Here is a 27,624-nt window from a genome sequence, read left to right on the forward strand (position 1 = left end):
CAGTTAGCATGTTACAATTGATTGTGTGATAATTGCAAATGTAACAAGAAATATAACATATGCCAGGAGCTATAGAAACATAAATATCTCTATTAATTTTTATAATTTCTAGCAGAAAGGTGTGCTATCTTTGGACTCCTGTGCCACCTTAGCAAAGATGAAAGAAGAATGTGACTGAAGTAATGAACCCAGACCGCTTAAACTATATAAGGTGCTTTGTGACTGGTATGATGGCTTGACTCCCACCCAATTAATCTTCAACCTAGAAATAGGTTAATTTACTGATGGCAAGTGATTAATTAAAGTATAGTGTGTTAAGGAATAGCCAGAAGTGAAGAAGCTAGAATCACAGGATATTAGGGTTGGGAGGGACCTCAAAAGGTCATTTAGTCCAACCCTGCTCAAAGCAGGAACATCCCCAAGCATATCATCCCAGCAAAGGTTTTGTGTAGCTGGGTCTTAAAAAGCTCCAAGGATGGATATTCCACCACCTCTCTGGGTAGCCTGGTCTAGTGCTTTACTATGCTCCTAGTGAGAGTTTTTCTTCATATCTAACCTGAACTTTCCTTGTTGTAATTTGAAACCATTGCTCCTTGTTCTGCCATCACTGAGAACAGCCTACCTCCATCCTCTTTGGAACCCCCCTTCAGGTAGCTGCAAGCTGCTATTAACTCTCCCCTCAGTCTTCTCTTCTCCAGACTAAATAAGGCGTGTTCCCTCAGCCTCTCCTCAGAAGTCACATGCCCCAGCCCCCTAACCATTTTTCATTGCCCTCCTCTGGGCTCTCTCTGACCTGTCTACATGCTTTCTGTAGTGGTGGGCCCAAAACTGGATACAGGACTCCAGATGTGGGGTGATTGGGGTGGCAAGGCAGTGATCCAGAGGTAGAAAGGCTGATCATGAGGTGGAGGGGCACCCAGGAGCTTATGCGGGCATCCAGGTGATTTAGAGGGTGGAGGCATCAATCCTACTGGCATAAGGATCCCTTTGCCCTCTCCTTCCTGGCTTATACTGTCACTAGAGAGCTGGTGAGCAGGGTAGGTATGGAGTAGGCTTGTAGCCTCTAGATATGCCCCCTGGTCACCTGCCCTCTAGCAGTAGATCCGAACAGTGCATAGTAGAGTGGGTATTAGCCCTGAATATGTGACTGACAACTAGCACTAATTAACCTTAATACAGACTAACATACCTTAGAATTAGCACCTGCTAACACTAATGTGCAATCTTACTCAAAATTGTACACAAAATGAAGATGATGAGGTTGTTTCTATTAAAGGGAGTGAAAGATATTTAAAAAAAGCAATAATTTTATTCTTTTAGGATGCTTTTTGGATGTACGTTTCTAAAAATGTGTTTGTCTGTCCACATGGCAGGCAAACTGAAAATGGTTTCCAAACATGAATAGGCCTCTAATGGCATGGCTTAACTTGTGAGGCCATATTCTTAGATGATATAACTTACCAGAGCTCCAGAGTACATTTTGAAGTACCACGATGCCAATTTACACTAGCTGAAAATACAGCTGCTATTCTAGATGGACCCTAAAAAGTGAAACTTCTCAGTTCCAAAAGGCTTCTTCTTGCCTGATTTTTAAATGCCCTTAATTCAAAAGGGTTGGTGGTGTGTGGCCAGTCATTAAATCAGGCAAAAAAAAGAGGGCCTTACTTGTTAGCAGTTTCTTCCTCCTTCCAAAGAATGTCTGCTTTCTAAAAGCCAGGCAGCCCCAGCTCAGTGAAGTGCAGCCCTGATATAGTGTGTTTGGTGTAATTTATCACCACTAGGTCAGTCTGTTTTCTTTGAATATCTAACTACTTAATCACTCCAGTTTTCAGAATGAGTATTAACCCTTTTCACATTGGGTCTTTGTCAGATTTATACCTGACTCCCAAGGACCACCCCCTGCTGCTGCTGCTGCTGCTGCCGCTGCCACCAGTAGTGGTGGGGGCTTTATGCCATGGGTGGGAGTGTGTGGGGAGCTTCCCACATGCTCCCACCCTCCCTTACACCCCACAAACCCCACATACTCACACCCTTCCTCCACCAGCCCCTCCAATATACACACACCCTGCAACATACCCTATATCCACCACATGCAGCCACACCCCTTCGCAAGCCCCACCCCAACCACACCCACACACTCACCCACATACAAAATACAAGAGTAAGCATTTATTTTTGACCTGTTATGCAGTTACCTCTATATACACTGCATAGATAATAATCATGACAAAAATGTTTCTGTAATAAAATTAAAATGTTATAGTATATACTTTTAGTATATTATTTGGGGAGTTTTCTGGTTCAGACGGAAACACTCCTCTCCCAAAATGAGTACTTCCAGGGAAAAGAGGAGGGACTTCCAGTGGAGAAGTTCAGGAGTTAGGGGCAAGACTTTCCAATCCCAAGGTGGTGACCAGGAGACAGAGCACCTGTCTAAGGACAGGACTACCCTTGAGGCCCTTACCAAAAATCATTAAGAGACCCTCCAACCAAAATAATTGCCCATCCCTGCTCTGGGACACCCTTATTTTTCTGGATATGGCATGAAAAGAGCTATTTGTAATATTTTCTGCTAACCACCAATTTTTCTAAAACTTTAGGGTACGTGAAAATGATAAGCAGCAAAAGGAAATGTACACTTGGATCACAAAATCTTAAAACTATCCAAGTTTAGTTCTAAAAACACCAAAGTTTCTGGGAATGGGAATGCTTCCATTTTATCTTTTGTTTTTTTATTTTGTCAAATATCTTCAATGTCTCTACACATTTTTTAATGTTTTTTACAAATCTGGTTCATGCCTTTGACAAGACTGTTCATCCTCTTTTACACAGAGAAGTAGGAAATGGGAACAATGTTCATTCAAATGGCAGATGCAGGCAAAAAAACTCTTTTAATCTCTATCACATGGATAAAAGCTCGTAGATTTGCACTTTAAAAATAAACAGCAGCAGTAATACTCCTTGTGTTAATTTAAGATTTATAAAGACCTGACTTTAGATCTTCTGCTGCAATAGGAAGACTTAAAGGCTTAGGAAGGGAGGTGACTTCCTTCATTAGGCTGGAAAAAGCAGACCATGTTTTTAGGGCCTTTTTACACATTGATTTTAGGCAGTTCCTGGAGCTCTTAACCCCCAAATTGCCCACACATTAACACCTGAAACTAATTTTAAGAACACTTGAGGAGGCTTAAAGTTACGCCACTCCATGGAAGATTTCTCTCTAATCTGTGTTACCAAATTAATCTTCCATTAATGTTTGGCCACTTCCCACAGATGCAGTCTTCCAGCAACCCAGGATGCACTGTTCCCTTTTTCACTACCACTTTTCACTTATTAAACTGAGTTATGTCGAGGGGCTTGGAGGGAATAAGGTAGGGGCTGGATTGGGTCCCCATAACCTGGGGCTTCCTTCCCAGGGCAGAGGCAGTAGCTCTCCCAAAAGCACTTTCTCTCACCACTCTCATCTCCGAGTTACTGTAGAAAGCATGACCAGCCCTCCCTCTCACAATCCCAAATCCCAGTTTATTAAAGCTCGAGACCTTTAATTTGCTTCCTTTTCATTTTTTTTTAATTCCCTTTTTTTGTTTTACTACTTTTTATTTTATCCGTTAGTGGCTGACCACCCGCCCCCCATGCCTATTTCCATTCCACTTCCTGTTTCATTACCGACCCCTTTCCCATTAATTCACTGCCTCCCAGCTTCATGTCTTGTCCCCACTCCCCACCGTACATATCTCACGCCCCCCTCACCTAGAGGATGGATACAAGCCTGTCTTACATCACTAACCCTGTAATGGCAACTCACCACCATAGCTCTTAGGCTCCCTACTCACCAGCCCTGTAGTGGCAAGTCACAACTGTGCAAGTGGAGACAGAGAAGGATTTTAGCCTTAAGGTATGACTGCTCCAAACTTGAGCAATCAGTAACACCAATCAACTTTTGTGTGTAGCTCAGAGCACAATGTATAACAAAGGCCTTAGTGATAAAGCCTGCCATTCTATTGCTGGGAGGGGAGTGGGGTTATGCCTCTGTTTTGCCTTTGTCCTATGCAGGCCATTACCCAGCATAGCTATAAGTAGAGGAAAGTATGTAAAAGGGCACTCTGGGAGTTTGTGCATGGAAGAAAATAGTTTGTGCTTCAATTAAATGTGTGCGCATGTACACAGTGCATTGATGTGCACAGTCCAAGTGGCTGCTTGGATTTAAGCACAAAAAATATCAGGTATTCTGCCAGCACTTGTATTCAATGCTGACTTACATAAAGAGCAGTGAGGTAGAGAGAATGAGAAAAAAGCCATCTTTTACATGCTATTAATATGCTTATTAGTCGGCAAAGCCATAACATGTGGTGTTCCAACATCACCTTCATGATGATCCACGATAAGAATTCTTCATGACATGGAAATTGAAAAATGGCAATGTGCAGATTAGCATGCAAGATGAATTTAAAATTCAAGCCAATGAATAATTTTACTTAAACTCTTGCAACTCACAGGTAGCCAAAGGGGTGGTTATACTAGGGCTGATATATTGCTCTGGGTGCTTTCTGTTGCATAGATTTATGGCCTGATTCTCTTCAGGCTAAGGTGTAACTTAACAACTCTTTTGAAGACTGAAAACTTTATCCCTGTGCAAAACTGGTGAAAGGGAGATCAGATTCAGGAACTTTCTCCTGTTTCTGTATATGTGCTCTGTAGAAAATGATGTATGGACAATGAATAATGCACTAGAATTATGCAAACTCATGCTTTACAATGCGTTTTAAAATTATTTACTCTTGACAGCCAGCCTACTTTAATTAAATTTCTGAAAGATGACCTTTCTCTTCCCTCTTCCCTGAATCATGCTAATGAGATACAGTTGTGAAACATATGCAGTAATTGTGCCTGTTTTCTTGATCACAGCTAACCAATGGCAGAGACTGAGTGCTGGATGTTACCAATGTTCTTGCCACTGTTCATTTTATAAGCAAAGCTTTCCTATATGCAAGCCTGAAGAGACATTTATGAAATGTGTAAGAAGTGCACTGATAGCAGAAAATGCAAGTAATTTTAATTTTAAATATGCACAACTACAGGCCAATCTGTGGCTTCCTACTGGAGATGCAGTGTTGCCCTGATAGGAATGGGGAAAAAACATGCTCTCTTCCCATTTTTGTCCTTACTTCATAGTGAATTTTTTGCATGAGTTGCCTAATCTATTTGTACCATTGTTTTCTCCATCTGTAAAAAGGACATAACTTACCGACTTTTACAAAACACTGTGGCTAGGGACAGAAGTTACACATAAACCAGTGTAAGTGATTGGAAACTGGTTCAAATCTGTAACACAACAGAAGTTCAGTGCACATAAACAGCCTACAAAATGGCTGAAACCGGTTTAAGGGGCAAGCTAGCCTTTGGCTAAGCTGTCTTCCCCAGCTAAGCAGAGAGAGGTGCTTCTGGTCTGGGCCACTGCAGGCATGTGGCTGCATTTCCAGAATCAGAAGTGTATGTCCGTTTGCTTGCTTATTGGTTTAATCTATGCAGTTTACATTAACCTGTGAAGATTGAATCTAGTCAAGCTTGGGCTTTTTGATTGTCAATACTTAGCCTTTGAGATCCATGGAGGAAAAAATAATATTTAATTATTTAGTGTACTTGTCACCTCCTCTGATATGTCACCTCTTGTAATCACTGAGGTTTGACATGACATTAATAAGCCTGATAAGCCCAATTCTCATCTCACTTGTGACTATAATTATGGAGTAATTCCACTGAAGTCAATGGAGCTATCACTATGCAAAATTAGTGTAACTGGCAAGAAAAATGGAACCTCTAGTACTGCATTACATATAGAGTACTGCTCTAGCAGTATGCTAATAAAATCCCTGCTGAAAGAAAAGCAAAACACGATATCCTGTTGGTCAATCACCACAAGAAATATTATCTGAAGAAAATTAAACTATAGCCATGCTATATAGCTGCTGACACCCAAGATTACACAGTAAGTACAGGTGCTTAGATACAAAAGTGATTGACACTGTATAAATACTTAAGATAGCAAGAAAGAAAAACATTTTCTTTCTCATAATGGAAAAACAAGTGTGTGAATTGAGGAGAAAATTGCTTCATCTGGCATGATAGTCATGCAGCTGGTGCCTCTGTCCTGTACTAGCTGCCCTGTTGAAAATCCAGATATAAAGATTTATCCCAAACTTCAGGTATAGATACTTGGTCTCAGGAAAAGTGAGGCCTGAGTGGGTAATGTACCCACCTCTGAAATCTGAGAATAATTTGTGTGTATTATTTTCTGTTTCTGATGGGTGCACATTTTTCTTAATTGTCATCAGTTCTTTACAATCTCTTTGCCTTTTCACATGCTTATATATATGTGGTTTAAGACTGCACCTTTTTGTTACTGCTCACTTTATGGCAGAGTCCTTACCCAGATGCTTTGCATTGTGACTGTACATTTTATGTTTCAAAATTATGTATATTCCCCTTTTATGACATTGCAGAAAACCATGATGGGGGTTGGGCAACTGTATTGCCTGCTTTTCCGGGTATTTGTTGCATTTATTAAGAACTAAGCAATCTTTGTAAAAGGTTGCAGCTGGCACCAAAGGAGTACTGCAGCATTTTTTACAGAGAGAGTGGAAAAGTAAATGCTTGAGTTTATTTTTGTCTCCTTTTTCTCCTTCTCCACACACATCCAGACTGTTTTAGTTACAATGTGTGTCAAATTAATTCTCCCCTTCCCCCCAATCCTTTCACCTGACATGTTGACTATGAGATATCGTGGCTATTTCACCTCTCTAGCTCCCCTCTCTTCCTTCCATAACAGCATCATAAATAATATTCCTGGATGCTTATTTGACCCCATTATAGTCCTAGCGTAAATCTTGCCACCTCCTTGACTCGTACATAAAAGGTGTAGACATATGTACTTTTGGAGCCATTTCACAAGGGGAGCAGGGAACTCTTACTGCAAACCATGCAGCAGCTGTTACGTTTTAAAAATTGTGTGGGCAGGCTGGCAATGATACTAATGTAGCAAAACAGCTGCAGCTTCAACACTGCTTTATCCAGTATTCATGGCAGAGCAGTTTTGCTCCATTTGTGTCATTCCCTGCTTGTCCACACATAACTATTAGAATGTAGTAGTTGTGTGATCCTGATTAGTGGCTCCTCTTTTGAAATGGTTCCAAAAATACGTTTCCCTAACCAAATTATATTATCCTTCTCCTTGCACTCCAAGTTCTAAATGATTCTGTCTCTATACTCTTGTTTCTTAATTTAAACTGGCGCCCACTGCCCTGTCATCATTCCTTTTATTAGTTTACTTTTCACCCTTATTTCTGACCTCTCTGTGTTCTTGGACTGACATCTGTATACAGACCACTCACCCTCAGCTCTTTTTTAACCTATCCTCCAGCATTATCACATTATGGCATTTGTCTCGTCTGTCCTAGGTTTTGAGTATGAAACACATTTCATGACAGAGTTATGAAATGATGATGATGTTTGTAAGCAACAGATAAAGAGAAGCCTGATTTCCATTTCTCTCTTGTCAATCACACAATAATAAAATAAGAGCATGCAGTACTCCAAAAAGATCAAATTATAGAAGGTGATCTTTTACATTTTCCCAGTGGGTTAATTTCTATTCATATTTTTATGTCCCTCAAATACTCCAACCTTTTCTTCTCTAGCTGCTTCCATTTGCTTTATGGACTCACTTCAGTTCCATGGAATACGCTGGCTAAAATAATTGCTTTTGCTCACTGCTTACTCTCCTATTAAATCCTGCCATTGTTTTTCTTTTGCTTTCCTCATCAGATCTACCTTCTTGCTTTGTCCTTCTGGACTCCTTCCTTTCTCCCAACCTTGTTCTTTCAACAAATCCCACCCTGCAGAACACACCTCTCTGGACCTTGCTGCAATGCCCTTTCATGTTTCACTGTCGTCTTTGTGCCTGTCCCATGCTTCCCCAGTACCTGCTAAGCTCTTTCATGCTTCTCTCACCTTTAAATCTCTCCTTAAAATCTACCCTCTAAACGAAACTTACAAGCATTAAACCCAGGTCAGCAGAAAAAGCTGTCACATATATTTACGTTTCAAAACAAAACAAGGAGTTTCAACGTATAATATCATTCTGCCCCTCCTACTGTTTTGTTTTGTTCATCTCTTCAGACAGAGAGATGGGTCATGAAAAAGAACAATGTTGGTTTGTCTGGTGACTCTAGTTAAGTTATTTTCCTTCTCTAGCTGAGATTCCACCATTGTTAAAATGGGGATGATGCTGTATTCTTTTGCTAAACACTTAGAGCTAGGGATGACAAGCACTTGGATAAAAGCTAGTTATTATTTTTATCATCATCATTATTATTATTATGGGCCTCAGACAGCAATAAGCACAATGTGTATTCTTAACAAATAATAACAGCAATAGTCATTTTGACTCATCTGAAGTTTCCTTGAGTGGCTAGGCTGCTAATGGAGTTGATGTTCTTGAACTCCTACACAATTTTCAGGTTTTTCACACCCTTTTATTCATTGCATCTGATGTGCTTTCTTCCCTGCATTCTTTTTATCTCCCTACAAAGTTCTTTTTACTAGATGTAGAGTCTGTCTCCACCCATATATTTCAATGAAAATGCAAGTTCTGGCCTTAGTATTGTTTGTAGCCTGAATTGCAGTACTTGTTCCACTTGCCTCATACAATTGCCTTCTTTGTGAAAAAAGGAATTAAACTTTCACAATCTTGGTGGAACATGGAACCTTTTTTCTTTTTACTTTACTCTCCCCTTTGTAGACACTTCTTAGGATATTTGCTGTTTGCACTTCCTTGCCTTTCTTGCGTCCTTGTGACAAGGTATTGATCAGAATTCGCTGATTCAGTAGAATCTGGTATGACTGTACCATAAGCACTTCTGCTGTGGCCTTGAACTTTTGGCTTCTAGCCACTTGCCCCTGCGTTCACACCACTGGAGCAAAGAGCTGTTTGCAGGAGAGAGAAGAGTCCCAGGAATATAGTTATCATAGTTATCTATGTTTTTTTCATTTTGAACATCTCATTCTGAACAGCACTGTACCACTGTACCAGTACTTGGGAAAATGCCAGTCATCCAGGGCAGCACAAGAAGATTTCTTCATTGGAGGAGTTTCAATTAGGCTAATATTAGCAGCTGCATCTCCAGCTCCAGCAAATCCTACCCCAGGCTGCAAGTGCATCTCCCTCTCCTGCAGTGCAGGCTGTCTCCATATGAACGGACTGTGCCAAAAAGAAGTCTTTATAGGACTGGCAGTTAAAGCAGAAAGACTTTGAGAGACAGAGAGAACATGTGCTGTGGCAGCTCAAGCTCTACTATAGCAAAGTAAATTCTTACTGGCCTGAAATAAACAGATGATGATGATGCTAATGGCAAAAAGCAGAATTTAGATTATACTTCTTGTGTAATTTGCATGTCCATACAAAGGTATGGAAATATCATTACCTCTCAGCAAAAATGGTTAAATTAAAGCACAAAAGTCAAATGACTTGTCCAAAATTAGTAACTAGTACTGGCAGAGATAAGGTTAAGAAAAAAAGATGCATCACAAGCTTCTCAGTCTAGTGTATGATCTAGTGGACAATGATTCTTCCTTGTCATTGGAGGAAAGAGCCAGGATGGAAGTAGAAAGGGAAAGAGACACAGGGGAGGAAGCTTTCAGGGGAAGTTAATTTCTTAGGGCTAACTAGAAGGAATCCCAGGAGGGGTGGGAGAAGCAGTTCAGTGTGGAAGGAAAACCTGATTAAGCAAAGTGGGAGATGAAAGACAAAGTACAGGTATTAGAATGGACAGAAAGAAGTAAGACTTGCTATCTATGTGGGATATACTAAGAAAAAAGGCATCCAGATGTCATGTTGGGATGCTATGTAGAGACACACGAGATGGTTGGGAGCTACCGCATTAATAGTTTGTGAAGGAATAAATGAAAAGGTGGCTTGAATGGAAACAAAACAGCATAAATGGTTGGGCAGATCATTAACTGAAGTGTAGCATTTTTTTTTTCAAGCAGTGCCAAATGTAGTATGTCTGCTGTTTGTTTAGTTCCTCTACTTGATATAAAATGGGTCCAGTTTGAAGTAAAGTGAATGAAATAAGTATTATTAAGGCCCAAGATTCAAATGTACTTTTTTTTTTCAAATAATATCTTTATAAAAAAAACTTGCAACTAGAATAAAATAATAATATTTTAACATGGTGCTATCATGTGATAAAATTGTTTTTCATTTTATAGTAACTTGCTTTAGAACTCAGCTTTTTTTTGCTATATAATTGCTGTTGTATGGTAGGCAGTTCAGCTACTTAATGGTATATCAGACTCAAGGCACTATTTAATAACTTGTACAGAGTGGGGAAAAGAAATTAAAAGATGCAGCTACAGTGCAGGGTTGAAGTAAGGAAGAGACGCATTACTTTAAGTGGTCGGACCCAGAGGGTTGTAATTGATGGCAGTCACTCATCGTGGTGCCCTGTGACCAGTGGGGTCCCTCAAGGCTCTGTCCTTGGACCCATACTGTTCAACATCTTCATTAATGATGTGGACGTTGGAGTCAGGAGTGGACTGGCCAAGTTCGCCGATGACACCAAACTTTGGGGCAAAGCATCCACGCTAGAAGATAGGCGGGTGATCCAGGCTGACCTGGACAAGCTCAGCAAATGGGCAGATGAGAACCTCATGGTGTTTAACACCGAAAAATGCAAGGTTCTCTACCTTGGGAGGAAAAACCTGCAGCTTCCTTATAGGCTCGGCAGTGCTACGTTGGATAGCGCTACAGAAGAAAGAGACTTGGGGGTCATCATTGACCACAAGATGAACATGAGCCTGCAATGCGATGCTGCGGCTAGTAAAGCGACCAAAACGCTGGCTTGCATCCATAGATGTTTCTTGAGCAAATCCTAGGACGTCATTCTCCCCTGGTACTCGGCCTTGGTGAGGCTGCAGCTGGAGTACTGCATCCAGTTTTGGGCTCCACAATTCAAAAAGGATGTGGAGAAGCTCGAGAGAGTCCAGAGGAGAGCCACGCGCATGATCAGAGGTCAGGAAAACAGATCTTACGATGACAGGCTGAGAGCCACGGGACTCTTTAGCCTGGAAAAGCGTAGGCTCAGGGGTAATCTGATGGCCACCTATAAGTTTATCAGGGGTGACTACCAGGATCTGGGGGAACGTTTGTTCACCAGAGCGCCCCAAGGGATGACGAGGTCGAACGGTCACAAACTCCTGCAAGACCGTTTCAGGCTGGACATAAGGAAGAATTTCTTTACTGTCCGAGCCCCCAAGGTCTGGAACAGTCTGCCAGCGGAGGTGGTTCAAGCACCTACATTGAACACCTTCAAGAGTAGATTAGATGCATATCTTGCTGGGATCCTATGACCCCCTTTGGGCAGGGGGCTGGACTCGATGATCTGCCGAGGTCCCTTCCAGCCCTAATGTCTATGAAATCTATGAAATATGCTTCATTAATAACTAATCAAGTTTAATTCAATGTCAGTTTCAAATATATAATTTTAATACTTCAGAATGCCACATGTGAGCATGCAGCTGAATGGAAACTATTTACATGATAGAAGGAGGATTGTAACATCTTGTGTTTGCCAGTTAGAAACAGGTTTGAATTCAAAATCCAGATAGTGAGACACTGAATTTTAATGTTTAAATCTGAATTTGGATTTTCCCCATGTTTCCTATCCTTATGATGGGCTGAACAAAAATTTCTGATCTGTGTGCCTTTATATTTTGGGGTGTTCAAAATCCTGATTTCAATTTTGTGATGTATCTGTTAGTAAAAGGAGTGTCATTCTATGCGACTGATGCAAACGAGTCAGCCAGTAGTAGGGCTGGTAATATTTAGCGATGATCAAATATCCTAATGCTCAAAAAGAGAGTGTTGGTTTAAAAAGTAATCTCAATGTTTGGAATTTTACCTCTATGTTGTGCCTCTGTAAAAACAAGCTGTGTATTTAATGGTGTTTCTAGCCTGTGCTTCTGCCCACAAACAAAAATATGGGATGGGAGAAGTGTGCAACAATGGAAGACAATGAAAATACTTAAGCCAACTGTTTTGAACTTTATGGTTCACATCCAATTATCTGTGCAAGTCTGTTGCTGGCCCTGGACCAATACATACTGATGTCGATGGAAGACTCCCACTGTCATAAATAGATCTTGGATAAGGCCCATTGCTTGTGGAGATGAAGATTTCATGGGGTATGGACAGACCTATAATAGTCATAAATGTTCTAAGAGAAACAGGAAAAAATATCCTGCAAATGCTGAAACCCTGGTTTTAGAGAGAATTGAGAGAGATGGTTATGAAACAGCAAGATGAGATAATCAGTGGTCCAAGGCTTGGCAGAAGGGAGGGCTGATGAAGAACGAGAATCCTGTGGTCCTCCTAATCTATGTAAACAAAAGCTCCTGCAGCTCTCAGGGAGGGTCAGAGGACCAGAACTTCAGGCCATGCCAAATCAAAGAAATAACGAATCTTAATTTAACTGTAGGGGTCCAATTAACTGGAGCTAGGTAAATGTTGGCTCTGTCCAGTTGTGTGTCCAGGCAGTGCTCAAGTTTCTGTTTGCATGCTTGGACCCTGTTGTTCCCGATGGACTGTGTCCTTGCATACTATTAAAGCATTGATTACTTTGGATACTATGTGCTATCATTGTAAAATTCTAATTGTCAAAGTCATGATTTCCCCCGTTCAGCCAATTATTCCATGTTATTGTTGTCTCTTTTGTCTGCATGATCATGCAAGAGGTAAATAAATAGATTTTTTGCCTGAGGTGGCATGTGGAAAATTAGCAAACATATATATTATTATGTTCAAAACAGAAACAAATCAGAGAGACCAAAAGCAAGTTCAAATTAAAAAACAAGACCTGAACCTTGGCCAAATCATGAACTTACTTAAAGTGTGGTTTGTTTTAAAGTCCTGTAACCTTTGTAAAAAATCAACTTTCATGTTCACTTTGTTCTGCACTTTCAAGTTCCATTGATGACTGAGAGGGTTGTAATACTGTCAGAAAGTAAATCCTGTCTGCTTAGAAAATAAACACTTCCCATTGACATTTGAAGGGTCAAATAATCTATTTTCTTTGAGTGATGGATGTTACACTTCCTGAATTTTGCCTGCAGCCTGGATATGGAAAAAAAATCACAGCCACAGTTACCAAGTTCTGCTTAAAAACCCAGAAACAGTAGTTGTGCTCGCCTCATATAATGGTGTTTCAGAAATTAATGGCAACATTGTTACCCACCTATATGTCTGCAATAGAGTGAGAAAGTACATGGCAGAAGGGAACACCAATGGCAGTCTTTTTAAATTCAGCCATCATAAATTAGTTTTATTTCAAAATTACCATTACCTTCTGAAACATCCCTGAATAATAGAGGTACACTACTTTTCCTACTTACTTTATTCTTCATGGAAATCTTAACTGAGATGTTAAGGATGCATTTGACTTTGAATTATTTTCTCCAAAGAAAGAAATTTCAAATTTGAAGACAAAACTGACACACAAAAGCTAGATTCAACAGTCCCTAGTGTTAATTACAAGTTAATTTAAAATAAATGTAGCTGCCTGACTTACACATTTGACTGAGGGAAAAGGGAAGATGGCAAATGTCTACTACACACAAAAATTAACCAAGTTAGTTTCTCAGATCCATATAAAACAAAACAAAAATCCATAGAACAGGAATGGATTTGGAGGAGGCTCTATTATCTCTAGCTCAGAGAAGAACATAATCAGTCATATATGCTCTTTCCCACACCCCTTTAACTAGAAATCTCACCTTTATTTATTTTATATGAACAGTTCTGAGTATATTAAAAAGGGTGCTGTCACTCATCTTGAAATAAATCAGTTCTAAATCCAGGATGAACCTTGCAGTATGAAGGAAGAATAATTTTGCAAGGGCAGAATTGGTTTCCAAAAATGACTGATAGATGTAGTGGGAATTTGATAACAGGATCACATAATCATATGTCTCATAATTATATTTTACCCTTACTCCCTACTTACAAGATTATGGATATAATGCAAAGACTAGTTTATCTGTTTAAGCTTTGAGTTTTTGTGATTGCTTTCCTTTTCTGAAGTCATAATCTCTCCTATAGCAAGTTCAAGCTTTACACTTATTTAAAAATGAAAGCACTGCTTCATCTTTGAATGACCACTTTATGGCTTCTGCAGCAGCCTGAGAAGGACATGAGTAGAACATAGCCCTCTTTGTGGGCTGGAGCAGGGTGAGATCCCCAGCCACTAGACTTTTTTCCCCTCTAATTATTTAATGGTGTGCTGCTACTTATATGCTACAGAATATTCAAAATATTCAGCCTTAACCTTAATTCTGATTTCCTTTTAACTTCAAAGGGAGCTACTCAGAATCCTACCCCAAAATTAACAGCTGTGCTCATGAGTTTATGATAGTGCAATTGTATGCATGGTTTACATTCATTGTTTTGTAGACTGCATGAACAGTTAACAAGTCCACATGGCCTTCCTCAGATTAAATCTCACTAACACTCATTTTATAGTGCAATTAGTTTTCTTTATTTATTCCTGAACATTTGCCTCTGCTTTATAAACATGTTTTAGAAATAGATTCGTGTTGCTGAGTTATGGCAGGCAGTAGTTATTCAATGAACTGTCATTGTTCCTATTATATAAAGCATAACTTTTAAGGGCTTTTGTAACTTCACCCATTTTAATACTTTTTGCTTCTTTAGCTACACAAGTTTATAACCTAGATATAAATTATTTGTTTTAAATCAATTTTATTATGCTTTTATTTTTTTTAAATCCTTACTGAACATAAAAATTAGATTTTCCACTGCAGTAAGACAAATGACAAGCTCTAACTAAACAGGATTTTAATCTAAAAGATTAGTTTTTCCTGGATTTCAGACCATTATGGGAACTTTAGTATTTTTGTATTTTGGGAAAGCAAAGATAAGTTTTGGAAGCAGATACTGAAAAAGTTCTCTTACAGTCTCAAAAATGGCCCTGAGTCACCAACCTGTATAGTTTCACCTGCAGCTTCATTCCAAAGGTCCCTCCTAGTATTTTAATTGCATTCAATCTACTTTTTTTGCTTTTATAAAAAGAAGTAATGTTGGTGTTAAGCCAACTTCTATTTCCTATTCTGTGGATTAACAGAGTGTGATGATCTTAGTACCAAGATCAGTGTAACAAGGTAGTGGAGTATCTAGCAAGGAGCAAATGGGCACCTTGGAGGGTGAGTATTTAAAAAAAGTGGCTGCTGCTAGCAGTTGTATGATCATGATCATGCAGCAGTTGGAAGTTACTGCTGTCCCTGTGTAGGTGCATCCAGCTGTATCCCTACGGTACTGCAACATGATGCAACAGGGAATTAGTTGATGTTTCTCTCTAAATGGAATTAAAATGAATGATTTACATACCATGACCTAAGTCTTCTTCTCTATCTTGGACAAATTGGAGTGGTTTGAATACACCTGAACACAAGATTTCATTCTATTGAGGTTTCCCTTGATGACAGAATAGTCATAATGTTCTAAAGGAATAAACGTAGACTACAGTCAGAGATTCCTGAATCCTTGTTCTAATGGTGATTCCCTATATGGCTCTGGACAAGTTTCTTTACCTCTCTCTCTATCCATTCCTTTCTCTGCAGTGTAGAAATTGCATTTTTTCTTAGAGGGATCTACTGTAAAGACAGAAGCAGATAGCCAGAATCTGTTTTACCTGTCTAGCATTTAATTTGACTTGAACATGGTGTAAATAAATGCTTACGTCTTGAAAATCCATTAATACATTGACTTTTATAACACATCATCATCTTACCCTTCAGAAGGCAGAGAATAAAGTTGCACTTAGGCAAATAAATCAACATTTTATACCTAATTAATGGAATCATTACTGGTAGTTGCTGGAATCCTTCAATATGAGGATGAATGAAAGTCTTCCAGTAGATAGGGAGGTCATTGGTAAGTTCATAGAGGACAGGAGGCTGATCTGAGATCCTCATGTTCAACTACACATGTGGCAAGGAGTTTCAGGAGGAAGGAGTGATGTTAAGTCAGAGCTCTTTCCTGTTGTCTCTCTCAGCTATCCACCTCCATAATGAGGTGAGTTTGCTCAAAATTATCAATCTTACCTCATGGCACCACTGGGGAGGATGCAGTGCTTGAGTCTTCCAAGTACTGATATTAATGTTTCATTTCTTTAGATTGGCTTTCAAGGTGTCCTTGGTTTTCTTTTGCCCATCTCTAGAGTGGTGACCATTGATGAGTTGGGAGTATAGGACCTGTTTTAGAAGCCAGTTGCCAGACTTCCTTATAACATGTCTTAACCAATCAAGGTGGTGCTGTATAAACATGGCTTCAATGCTGGTGGCATTTGCTTGGTCCATAATGCTGGCATTCAGTGGAGCAACAATGCAGCTGGGTAGCCAGGACAGCTACTGCATGCAGGGATAGCAGTGACTTCTGGTTGCGGCTTCTGCCATGATCACACAGCTGCACTAAAAGCCATTTTTTCATACCCCACCATGTCAATGCCCAGGGAAGTTGTCTCTGTTGTGCTGTCTTTGTACACCATCACTGACATTTGTTCTTCTGTTCTTCCAGTTGATATGGAGGATTTTCCAAACACATTGCTATTGGTAACATTCCAAGACTTTCTTGTGTTTCTAATATGTTCTCCATGTTTTACACCCATACAACAGGGTAGGGATGACTATAGCTTGGTAGGTGAGAAGTTTGTTTTTGGTCCTGATGTCATGATCATCAAGGACACAATTTCAGAGATATCTCAAGGCGGCAGATTTTATTCAGTGTTAAATATTGTCTTATAGATTTAATTTTTGGGGAAAGGTAGCTACCTAGGTAGAAAAAATGCTCAACATTATGCAATGATTGCTCTGTAATTATAATATGTAGAGGAGCAGCTGGTTGGTTTAGGGAGAGGGGTTCATAAAGGAACTTACTTTCTGTGATGTTGAGGGTGAGTCCAAGAATTGTATAGGCTTCATCTGGAGCTCTTCAACTGAGTGAACAGAGATGACATAATTGTCAGCATATTGAAGATCAGTAATGGAGGTATTGGTTATCTTTGATTTAAATGTAAAAGGTTGATATTTAAGATTCCCCTCCATATTCCCCTCCAGTTATAATGGATATTGACTCCAGATGGAAGTTTGTCAGCAAAAAAATGCGGAAGAGCTGTGATACACATGGAAAAAGGTGTAAGTGCAATCATACATCCTTACTTGGCTCCAATCCTAATAGTGAAGTGGTCCATTTTGGTGCCATTGCTTAGGTTGGTTGCTGTCATGTCATCATAAAGTAGTCTGGTAACAGTAACAAATTTTGTCAGGCATCCCAGTCTCATCAAGATCTTCCATAGGGCCTGTTCATTGCATCAGAGGTCTTACTCAGTTCAACGAAGGCTGTGTAAAGATCTCTGTGTTGCTCATGACGCATGTCCTATAGTTGTTTAGTAACAAAGTTCATATCTATCAGGAACTTCTAAGAGATTTGAAACCACAATGAGACTTGTGTAGAATCTTCTCAGTGAGGAAAGTGAGTCTGTTGAGTTTTGGCACCAGACACCTTGTTCTGGGCAGAGCCAAACCCTCAGACTGACCATGACCTCTCCATTCAATAATAGGCTAATTTCACTGATACACAGTGATAGCAGATACAAGTAACACAGGCAAGGCAAACAAAATACGCTTTCCTGCCCAGTTCTATATGTACCAGTTTTAGGGCTGTCAAAGAAGGAAGGTATGTTTGACAAGTGTGCAAGCTTTGCCCTTGTGGTTCTCTCTTGAATGTCAGATATCAGCAGCCTGGAGGTTGAGGGCCAAGCCCCAACCCCGCCCCCCCCACGCCCAGTGGGGTGGATGAGATGGCTTGGTGGCGTGTCCTCTATCCATAGTGGCCTTGGGTTCCCCCCTTTGGGACCCTTTGCTGCTCTGAAATCCCTCCCTTTTTATCTTTTCTCTCCTCTGACTCTTTATCTTTGAGTAGTGTTGATTGGTTTCCCTGTGGTTGTCATACTGTCTATATTTTGTCCAACAAACCCATCACATGCACACATCTTAATTTGGCCACTTTTCAGTGTCTTAATTTGGTCCACCATCCGAAACTGGAGATTCCCGTGGCTCTGCAGCTGGGTGCTGTGACCTAACCAATGCAGCAGAGGCCCTTATCTCATGTTATGAAACGGTGGTACGTGGTTTCAATTTCCCAGCCTGTTTATGCTCACTTGTCCCTTGGCCTCACACTTGGTGTCTGCCTTTTTAGAAACCAATTAACCCTTGCCATTCCCCTGAACCTCTAAATACCATTTTTGAGCCATCATTGAGGAGCATATGGACATGGATCTTCCAGCTATGGATAGGAGTGCAATACCATGATGATTGCTGCAATCCAGTCTATCTCCTTCCCTGATTATGGGAATTCTGTCATCTCTCAAGTCCTGGGGAATCTGTTTATATTTCCAGATTTTCATAATTATTATATATAGTTAGTGAGAACTTTTTCCACCTTACTTCCAAGTTTCAGCTGGCATTCCACCAGGGCTATGTAACTTGTTTTTCTTTATCTTTTTAATGGCTTTTGAGACCTCTTGATAATCTGGTGGGTTTGCAAGATAGTTCTTAATAGGGTGTTGTAGAATGGCTTTGTTGGTATTGTCTTCAACATTGGACTCTCAGGTCAGGACATCTTGAAAGTGTTCCTTCCACTCTGTGTTGATGATGGAGCTACTAACATTTCTTTCTCTAAGCTTAGAGATTCTTTGTATGCCTCATGGATGCCTTTCTTGAGGCTCCTTCAGGATCAGTAGTGTCAAGATCATCAGGGAGGTCAGAGAGTTTCCCATTGAGGCACTGCTGGAGATGATTGTTTTTAGCTGCGTCCTTCAAGCACTTGATACTGTACCTCTTCCTTGCTTGACACTATTGTCAATGTTATTTTGGGGCTATGTGACTGCCATAATGGAACATATAAAACAATGATCCATCCAGCCATCATCTGTCCTGGTCATAGCTCTGGTGATGTGGGCATTGCAGTGGTCCCAGGCATGCGCTGTGATGCAGTCAATTAGGTGACAGTGTTTTGAGTGTGTGTGGGGGGGGGGAGGGGTTTAGTCCATAATGTCTTCTGTTTCTTGCTTTGGTGGAGTTAAGGAGTTGATTATGATGATATTACATTCTGACATGCTTAGAAGAACTGGAATTGAATTGACTTTTAGGTGGGTAAAAGTAGATTTTAGGCTATACAGTCTTTTCACTATGCAAAGAATGGGAAATGCTGCAATATATTTAGTTTTTCTGGTTGGCAAATGTCCAGTTAACATTGCTGTCTGATTGTTAGAAGGGTGAATCTGGACAAATCCTGTGTTATTTAAACATTATTAATAATCCTGTGCCCCTCAGGACTTAAGTCTTACCTGTAATAGGATTATATACAAGTCAATTTGAATTTGACATTTCTGCTGTGCTTAACAGAGATATAAAAGATACAGTGATATTTTTGTTTTATTGATGGTAAACTAATGCATCTTGATCATATTGGCACTAGATTCAATAATATCAGCTTTGAAATACAGCCTCTCAAGTGGTGACAGTAAATTAAATTGCAGCATAGCCTTGAATGGAAATATTTTTTTAAAGTTCTTCTGTAATCTTGTTTTTTTTTTTTCACTTAAAGGTTTATATTTGAGCATGAGCTGTATATTTTAGAGGAAAAAATGGAGAAGGTATTTCAGTTGCCATGAGCTGGGGTTTATATGAAAAGATAAACTACCATTGAAAAATGTGGATAAGCAGAAAAAGGGTTCAATTAAGCTTTTGTTTGTGAACAACTTCAAGATAATATCAAGAGCTCAGTCTTGTACTTGTTACTAGAGGAAAACTCCCATCAAAGCCAAGTGGAGTTCTGCCTGGTTCCAAAATGTGTCATGTTTAGGCAACATGCTTCCTTTTTTTTGTTGCTTTGCTTACAACTTAAATCTTGGAAATGATCTCTCAACCTAAAGAGTAATTTAATCAGATTGAGGCTCAGTCAAAGAAAATGAACTTTATGGTGATATGTTCTTTTTCTAAAAAGAACCACATCCTAAATAAAATAAAGAAGCCTTTTATTGAAGCTAACCTCCACTACATTCAGTTAAACAGAATGTATAATAATTTCAGTACGTGTAGGCGTCCTTCTGGCAGGAGAACTGACTAGCTCCTTTCCTACAGTTATAAGAACATAAAACAAAAGATATGCCATACTGGTCAGATTAGTTTTCCATTCAGCTCAGTATGCTGTCTCAAAGCATGGTCCTAATCAATGCTTTAGACTGGAGGGAGGGCACTGAACCAGGTATATCTAGAGATATCTTTCCTGCTTCTTACCCACTTCAGCATCCATAACATTAGTTTAGAGATGCCAGAGGAAATAACTGATCTGCTTAACAACCTTCACCCATAAATTTGTTCAGTTCTTTTTTGAATGTGCCTGTACTATCTTCTTCCACAACCTCTTGTGGCAATAAATTCCAAAAATTAACTACACATTGGGCATGTCTACATGAGAGGGTTTACTCAAAATTAGAGCTAATGACTATGCAGTTAGTGTCACAAGCTACATGCATAGACACTTACTGGGCATGTCTACATGTGAATTTAAGTGGGTTTAAATTTAATCTGTATTAAACTAATTCAGATTAAGCAGGTTTTGGCAGCTGTCTACATGAGGTGGGACTTGGGACTAACTTTAGTCCCAGGGTGCTGCAGCCCTGCCATGTGCCCCTCTGGCCACCAGGGGAAGCTCCAGCCTCCAGATACATGCTGATGCCAGAGCCAGCTGCCAGCATCTGGCAGCCATCTTGGAAACACACCCTTCTGATCCTTAGCTAGCCCCTTCTCTGCCCAGGAGCCATGTGTTCAGCACAGGGGCAGCATGCAACATCTCCCTTCTTGTGCACCCTGTCTTCCTGCACCAGGGCTGCCCTGCCCCTACCAGCAACACCCAGCACCCCGCTGCTCAAGCCCATACCAGCAATGACCAGCACCCTGTGCTCCTGCTGGCCATGGTGCTGGCCCCAACAGGCACCCCTCTGCCCAAGCCCCAGGAGACCCAAGCACCCACCAGCAGGGGCCAGGGCTGGAAAGCCCTGGCCAACCCCCTCCTCCTGCACTCCCCATTCCAGCCTGCCTGCTCTGCTACCCACACACCCCCATCGCCACTGTCAAGACGCACAGATGGTTGAAACAAAAAAACACCCTCACAACACCCACTCCATCCCTCTCTCTTCAACAAACTGTGCCCCTCAACCATCCTCTCCACCCACCACCAATAAAACACTCGCTTACAAGTGGCAAGCTATATAGATAATAGCCCAGCCCTGGGGCAGGGCAGGACTGGGCTCTGGCTGCCCGCCTAGTGGCTGGATAGACCCAGGACCAAATTCCCTGTGTTAATGCACAGTAACACATCTACATGTGTGTTAATCCACGTTAACTAATCCCACTTAAATTTGATACTTGGTTTGGGCAGGTATCAAATTTAGGCTCACATAGACTAAAATTGCCATTTTTAAGTGACATTAAGGGTGCACATGTGTAGACACATGGCTCTAATGTGGCTTAAATTGGGCTAATCCACATTAAATAACCATGTGTATGTTAGTTGCAAAGGACCAACCCACAGGTTGATAATAAATTTTAGTTTATTGGACAGGATGTGAAGTTACCAATAAAAACGTAAATGCAAACTTTGAGTTATGGGTGGTACTGATCCACCTTAGTGTGCATGCACATGCACATACACATACATGCGCACGCATGCGTGCATACACACATGCACTCAGTCATTCAAACCCATGTAGTATAGTATGCCATGATTGCTGTAGTGATTATGAGCACTGGTGTCAGTATATCTACCTATCCGAGGCCCTGGAGTCTGCTGTTCATGGTCAGCTTCCTTCAAGGAGATGTCTTCTACAGAAAGAAGTTGCCTGCTTGTCCTTCTGTCTTGGTAGGTCAGGTGCTAGATGAGAGGGCACCACTAAAGGTAATGCTTCACTACCTTTTGTCCCTTTCTGGCAGACTTGTGTGATCCCCCAGCATCATCTTGGCTACCCAGTCCAGAGGTCACTGTCCTACGTGGGTCTTGAGTAGTACAGCTGTTAGTCATAGGGGTCTCTGCTTGCTAGTACCTAAAGTTTCAGGATTCCACCCTTGACTTATTAACTTAATGGCTGTATTGTCATTGATTACAGTCCACAGGGTGAGTGTTCAATCCCAGGATTCAGTTCTTTAGCTTGATTAACTTAAAATGGAGTTCTTTTGGCTAGGCTGTGGTCTACTGATGATCATCATTCACTTGCATTCACTTAACAGATTTTATCATTTTACAGTTACAATTTCAATGCAGTTTTAACAATGGTCCAGGGTGTAACTTCATTCTACAGGGAGTACATTCCTTAAGAGTTTAAAAGTATAACATATAAAATACAAAATGCCATGGTAAAGATGAGACAGATGAAATATGAACATGCACTGTGAGAGATATATAAAAATGCAATGTGAAGTTGTGAGGATCAAAGACTACTGGGGACAGTAAGTGACTTAAGTGAGCACAGGATATATTTACAGACTTTGCAGTGGATATTTTAGTTCTTTTGTTTTCTTCAGTGACACTGAGATTAAGTGATATGTAGATGTAATTTCTAGGTTTCTTCTATAGAAGGCCACTTCAGCTTTCTGGCTTGCTCTGAGTCTTGCCAGACCCATGCAATGAGTGTGCTAGGTCTCTGCCAATACTAAGAAGGAAAATAAATACCCAAAATGGGACAGGGGAGGGGTGGCAGGCAAGAAAGGGCTTCTATTGTATCCATGTCCAGAAGGGAAATGTACAAAGGGGGCTTTCTGCTACATGTAGACATGCCCACTGAGTAGCAATTGGCTGTAATCATGAGTAAATTTCCTACCTGAAAATGCAAGTAGCAAATTAACTTTCAATTTATCTACTGTGCAGCAGCACATGTGTAGACACTGGACTCGGAGCATGTTTGCTCCTGAGTAGCAGGGGACAGCACATTGCTCCCTGCCACCCAGGAGCTGCCTGGGGCGGGCTCTGCCACTGGAGCCTGGGCAGGGACAATGTCCCCCTACCCCAGTAGCAAGGAGCTCCCAGGCCCTGCTGCTCAATCACAATCACAGGGCTGAGGCTGGGAGATACTCTCTCCCAGCATCAGCTCCATGGCTGCGGGGCCTGCACTGGAAAATTCCTCTCTCCCAGTGCCAGCTCTGTGATTTCAGGGTGGCCCTCTGATCTGCTTGCATGTCCCTGCATGTGTAGACACATGCCCAGGAGAGTTTACTCTTGAGTACTTTACTCTAAGAGTAAACTGCTCCCAGATTATTTGTACATGTAGACATGTCCACTGTGTAAAAAATACTTTCTCTTGTTAGTTTTAAACCTGTGTCCTACTAATATGCGTGGATGCCACCTCATTCTAATAATATGAGACTGATGGATAACATTCTCTATTAACTTTGTCAATGCCCTTCATGATTTTATAGACCTCTATCACATCTCTCCTAAGCCTTTTCTTTTCTGAACAGAAGATCCCTATCCTTTTTTAGCCTCCCTGGTATAGGAACTGCTCCCTGATCATTTTAGTTGCTCTTCTCTGTACCTTCTATAATTCTACTGCATCTTTTTTGAGATGTGGAGACCAGAACTGTACACCATATTCAAAATATGGGTGCATTATTGATTTTTATAGTGGCATGATGATGTTCTCCATTTTGTTTTCAGTTTTCTTCTTGCTGGGTGCATCTATACATGTGCTTTAATGCATTGTAGCCGATTTTACTGTACATTAAAGCATCACATAAAAACTGTGAGATTATGCTAATACACAGTAAAATAGGCTACTGCGCATTAAGTCTAACTTGAAAATCATGTTCATTCATTCCTGCACATTTAAGGCAGCGAAATTGACATAATGGAACCACTGGGGAGGATTCAGTGCTTGAGTCTCCCAAGTACCGATAGTACAATTTTGTTTAGTATCTCACATTGGAGGTACTAAATTTAATGTGCATTAGAAAAAAACACCTTAATGCATGTGTAGGTGCACTCACTGATTCCTAACATTTTATTGGCATTTTTGGTTGCCACAGCACATTGAGCTAATTTTTTTTAGAGAGCTATCTACATAACTCAGCATTGTGTAGGTATAAAGTAATTTTTCCCCATGTGCATTACTTTGTACTTCTTGACATTGAAGTTCATTTGCCATTTTTTGCCCACTCACTTAGATGGTGAGATTTTTCTGCAGCTCCTCTCTGTCATCTTGGGATTTGAAACAGTGAGATAGACTGGAGAAGATAGTTTGCAGAATGTACTGAGGCTGTTTGTTAGGGTCAAGACTTGATTCCCTGGAGTTCAGCATACACTAAACTCATCAGGGAACTCTTTGCTTTTTTAGTTCCTTCTGGTTTGCTTTGTTAACACACTTTATAATAAAAAAAATCACCTTTTTCAGTAGTATAGTGAATATCCTGATGATTTTTAACGTTAGGGACTCCCTGGGAATGTAGAAATATTATAAATTTGTATCAGGTAAAATGTACAAGGAAAAGAGTTGCTATGTTGTTTCTGTTACATTCTTGGCTCTGATGTTTTGTACAGTCATGACTGAGAAATCATGTCTGTTTCAATTAAAGGAATATCATTAACCTACATTGCAGATGCATGAAAAATCAGGTTTTGCAAGACTAACATCAATAAAAATGTTTCCAAAATTATTATATTGTTAATTACAATGGAAATGATTTATCTTTCAAGGAATATCTTGCCATCCAGGTTTTGCACCCACAATCAGTTTCCAGGCAATGAATGAGAACCACAGTAGGAAAGTGTTTAGAAACTGACTAACAAGAAATATTGAGTAGTTTATATAGCAATTGTTAAAAGTGAGTGACATGCAGAAAGCAAACAAGCAATATAAATGCTAAATAGTAATACTATTTAGAATGTTTTAACTCTAATAAGTATTAAATTTAACCTCACAGCTCTTATTTTATGCATACTGGAAACTAGCACGTGGTTCAAGAAGTAGTTTATCTTCTAGGTATATCTCCATTTTGGAGTGCCTTTATCAGAACCCTCATTAAATGAGGATTAATTTGTTGTATGTTCAGGTACTTCTATAGCACTCTGCAGCCATGCACTTCTGTCAGGGTACAACTGTAAAGTACTTTCAAGGGCCCGATCGTGCAATACATATCACTACTGTCAGTGCCCACAATGTAATGCAGCTCTTCATTGCATAGCAGAGCTATCCCAGTTCATCAGCCAGAGAAATCTTGTCTGTGACATCCATGAAACTGAACTAACAGAACATCAAGAAAAAGACATAACTCTGAAATTTAAATTTAGTAATGATGGTGTTTCTTGTTTTCTTGGTTGGTTTTATTTTGATATACATTGTGACTTATTCCTTTAGAAGAAATCCTAGAGGTTACTAGTGACCTTCTTTTATACCCCTGCTACAAGAAATATATTAATTTTTAAAAGAAATGCATTTCTCTGATCTTCAACACATCCTTTGCTAGCTTGGCAAGATCAGTAAGGGTCTGATTGCAATATTGTTATTCATAGTGAATAAGTCCCAATGGGATGTGTCTCAGTGGTTACCAATGGGACAACAAGCAGAGTAAGATCTGTTCCTCTGTGAATAAGGGGAGCGCAGTTTGATCAAAGAGATCTGCCAACACAATATGTTTGTGAGAAAAATTCTGAGGGCCATATTTTTCACCTCTTAATTCATTTGTGTTTTCAACTCAAACCCTATATGTAAAAATGGGTAGTTGCACAGCTACATGTGGCGTATGTACATGTAATATTTACTGTATTTTACTCTGCAATTATCTAATTTGCATGCTTAAATATAAGTTAACTTCACATGTTATTTTGCCAGTGGTCAAATCTGGTATTTTATAATTTGGTCTTGAGCATTCTCAGTCTAGGGATTTGTGCTACTAGCTTGTGTTGCTGCTTTACTCCAATTTTCAACTACATTAGAGAGCCAGCATAAACAGCTAACTTTCTGCTTTATTTCACAAGATAATGCTTTAAAATTACAAGCCTAATCATTATTAATGCATTTGCTATTTATTGATTGCATTAACATTAATCATAATAACCACCCCTAATATTAAAGTAGATGCATTTCTATAGTACTTCAGGACTCACCCTTCATTAACTGTACCATTACTTACAAGGTGTTACTTTTTGAGTAAATAACTGCATGATTTTCCCCCTCACCTTCCCAGTACTAGGGAGGAGAAATGCACATAAATTCTGGACTAAATTTTGAAAGCAGCATCCTTTTTCCTGTAAGACTGTGCCTCTTCCCCTCTCCCAATTCTTCTGCCCCAACTCTGAACACTGAAGGGGATAAGTTGAACATATACCTTTTATAACCCAAGAGCAGTTCAGTTTTGTATTCCTTCTGGGCAAGTTTCTGTACATAACCATATTCAATTGCCTTCAAAATTTGACAGACAGTCTGAGCTGTTATTCATTCAGGTTCTCTGGGTGTAATGTAAATATTGTATTCCCAGAACTGTCATGCTGGACTTCAAGAAGCGTTTATCACCTTCAGAAGTATGGTTAATTTGATAGTTAGATTTCAACTGCAATGTTTGTAAGAGTTCTCTGAAGGCTATGTTTATAGGTTTGGTTCATGTTTTCACTGTGTCCCACTTCCAGGCAGCGTGGAAGGGGCAGTCCTCCAGCTTTCACTAGCAATAATACCTTAGACAGTTTGAAATGAATAGACAAGCCTCATGACTTCTATGGCACAACATAGATTTTAGATTGGACTCTTTTATAGGAGACAAGATTACTGAATTTATAGAATTTCAGCTTCTCTGCACTTCGCTAGAACTGTTGCATGTCAGCTCCCAGTGTTTGTTTCAGCAGAAAAATAGTCTGTATGTACTGAACTGCCCTTGTCATCTTGAATATCACTGTGCTTTCTTACAGCCTGTGACCTTATGAACCAAGGCATTCTGGCCCTTGTCAGCTCCATTGGCTGCACGTCAGCAGGATCCCTGCAGTCCTTGGCAGATGCCATGCACATCCCTCACCTCTTCATCCAGCGTTCAACAGCTGGGACTCCAAGGAGTGGATGTGGGCTTACCCGGAGCAACCGAAATGATGACTACACCCTCTCTGTCCGCCCGCCTGTCTATCTAAATGATGTCATTTTGAGGGTGGTCACAGAATATGCCTGGCAAAAATTCATTATTTTCTACGATAGTGAATATGGTAAGTATTTATTTAGCAGCTTGATTGTTATCAAATCCATCATTCTGTTGGAACTGAATTAAATCTTTAAAATCTTACAGTAGATTACATTTTGCCTATAAGCATTTATGGTTGTGCTAGCATTTCACATAAACGGAGAAAAATCTCTCTCTAAAATCCATCAACTTTTATAGCTGTGTTTGATAATTATTTTGATAAAGTTGGATTCTAAATGCAGAACTTATCTAGCCTTCTATCTTGCCAGTGTTTATGAAGTGTAA

General features: G+C 40.1%; 1 protein-coding gene across 4 annotated transcripts in view; it reads left to right on the plus strand.

Annotated features, from left to right (window-relative positions):
- GRID2 (glutamate ionotropic receptor delta type subunit 2) overlaps positions 1-27,624 on the plus strand; it is a 1,419,908-nt gene that overhangs the window by 771,421 nt on the left and 620,863 nt on the right. For all 4 annotated transcript variants that reach the window (XM_090037080.1, XM_090037079.1, XM_090037077.1 and 1 more), the window contains exon 3: positions 27,080-27,364. In XM_090037080.1, coding sequence (XP_089893206.1) covers positions 27,080-27,364 — 285 coding nt within the window. The remainder of the gene's footprint in view (positions 1-27,079; positions 27,365-27,624) is intronic.

This window comes from Crocodylus siamensis, chromosome 2, assembly GCF_052110815.1.
Source record: "Crocodylus siamensis isolate JL-2025a chromosome 2, ASM5211081v1, whole genome shotgun sequence".
In the NCBI taxonomy this organism is placed as follows: domain Eukaryota; kingdom Metazoa; phylum Chordata; order Crocodylia; family Crocodylidae; genus Crocodylus; species Crocodylus siamensis.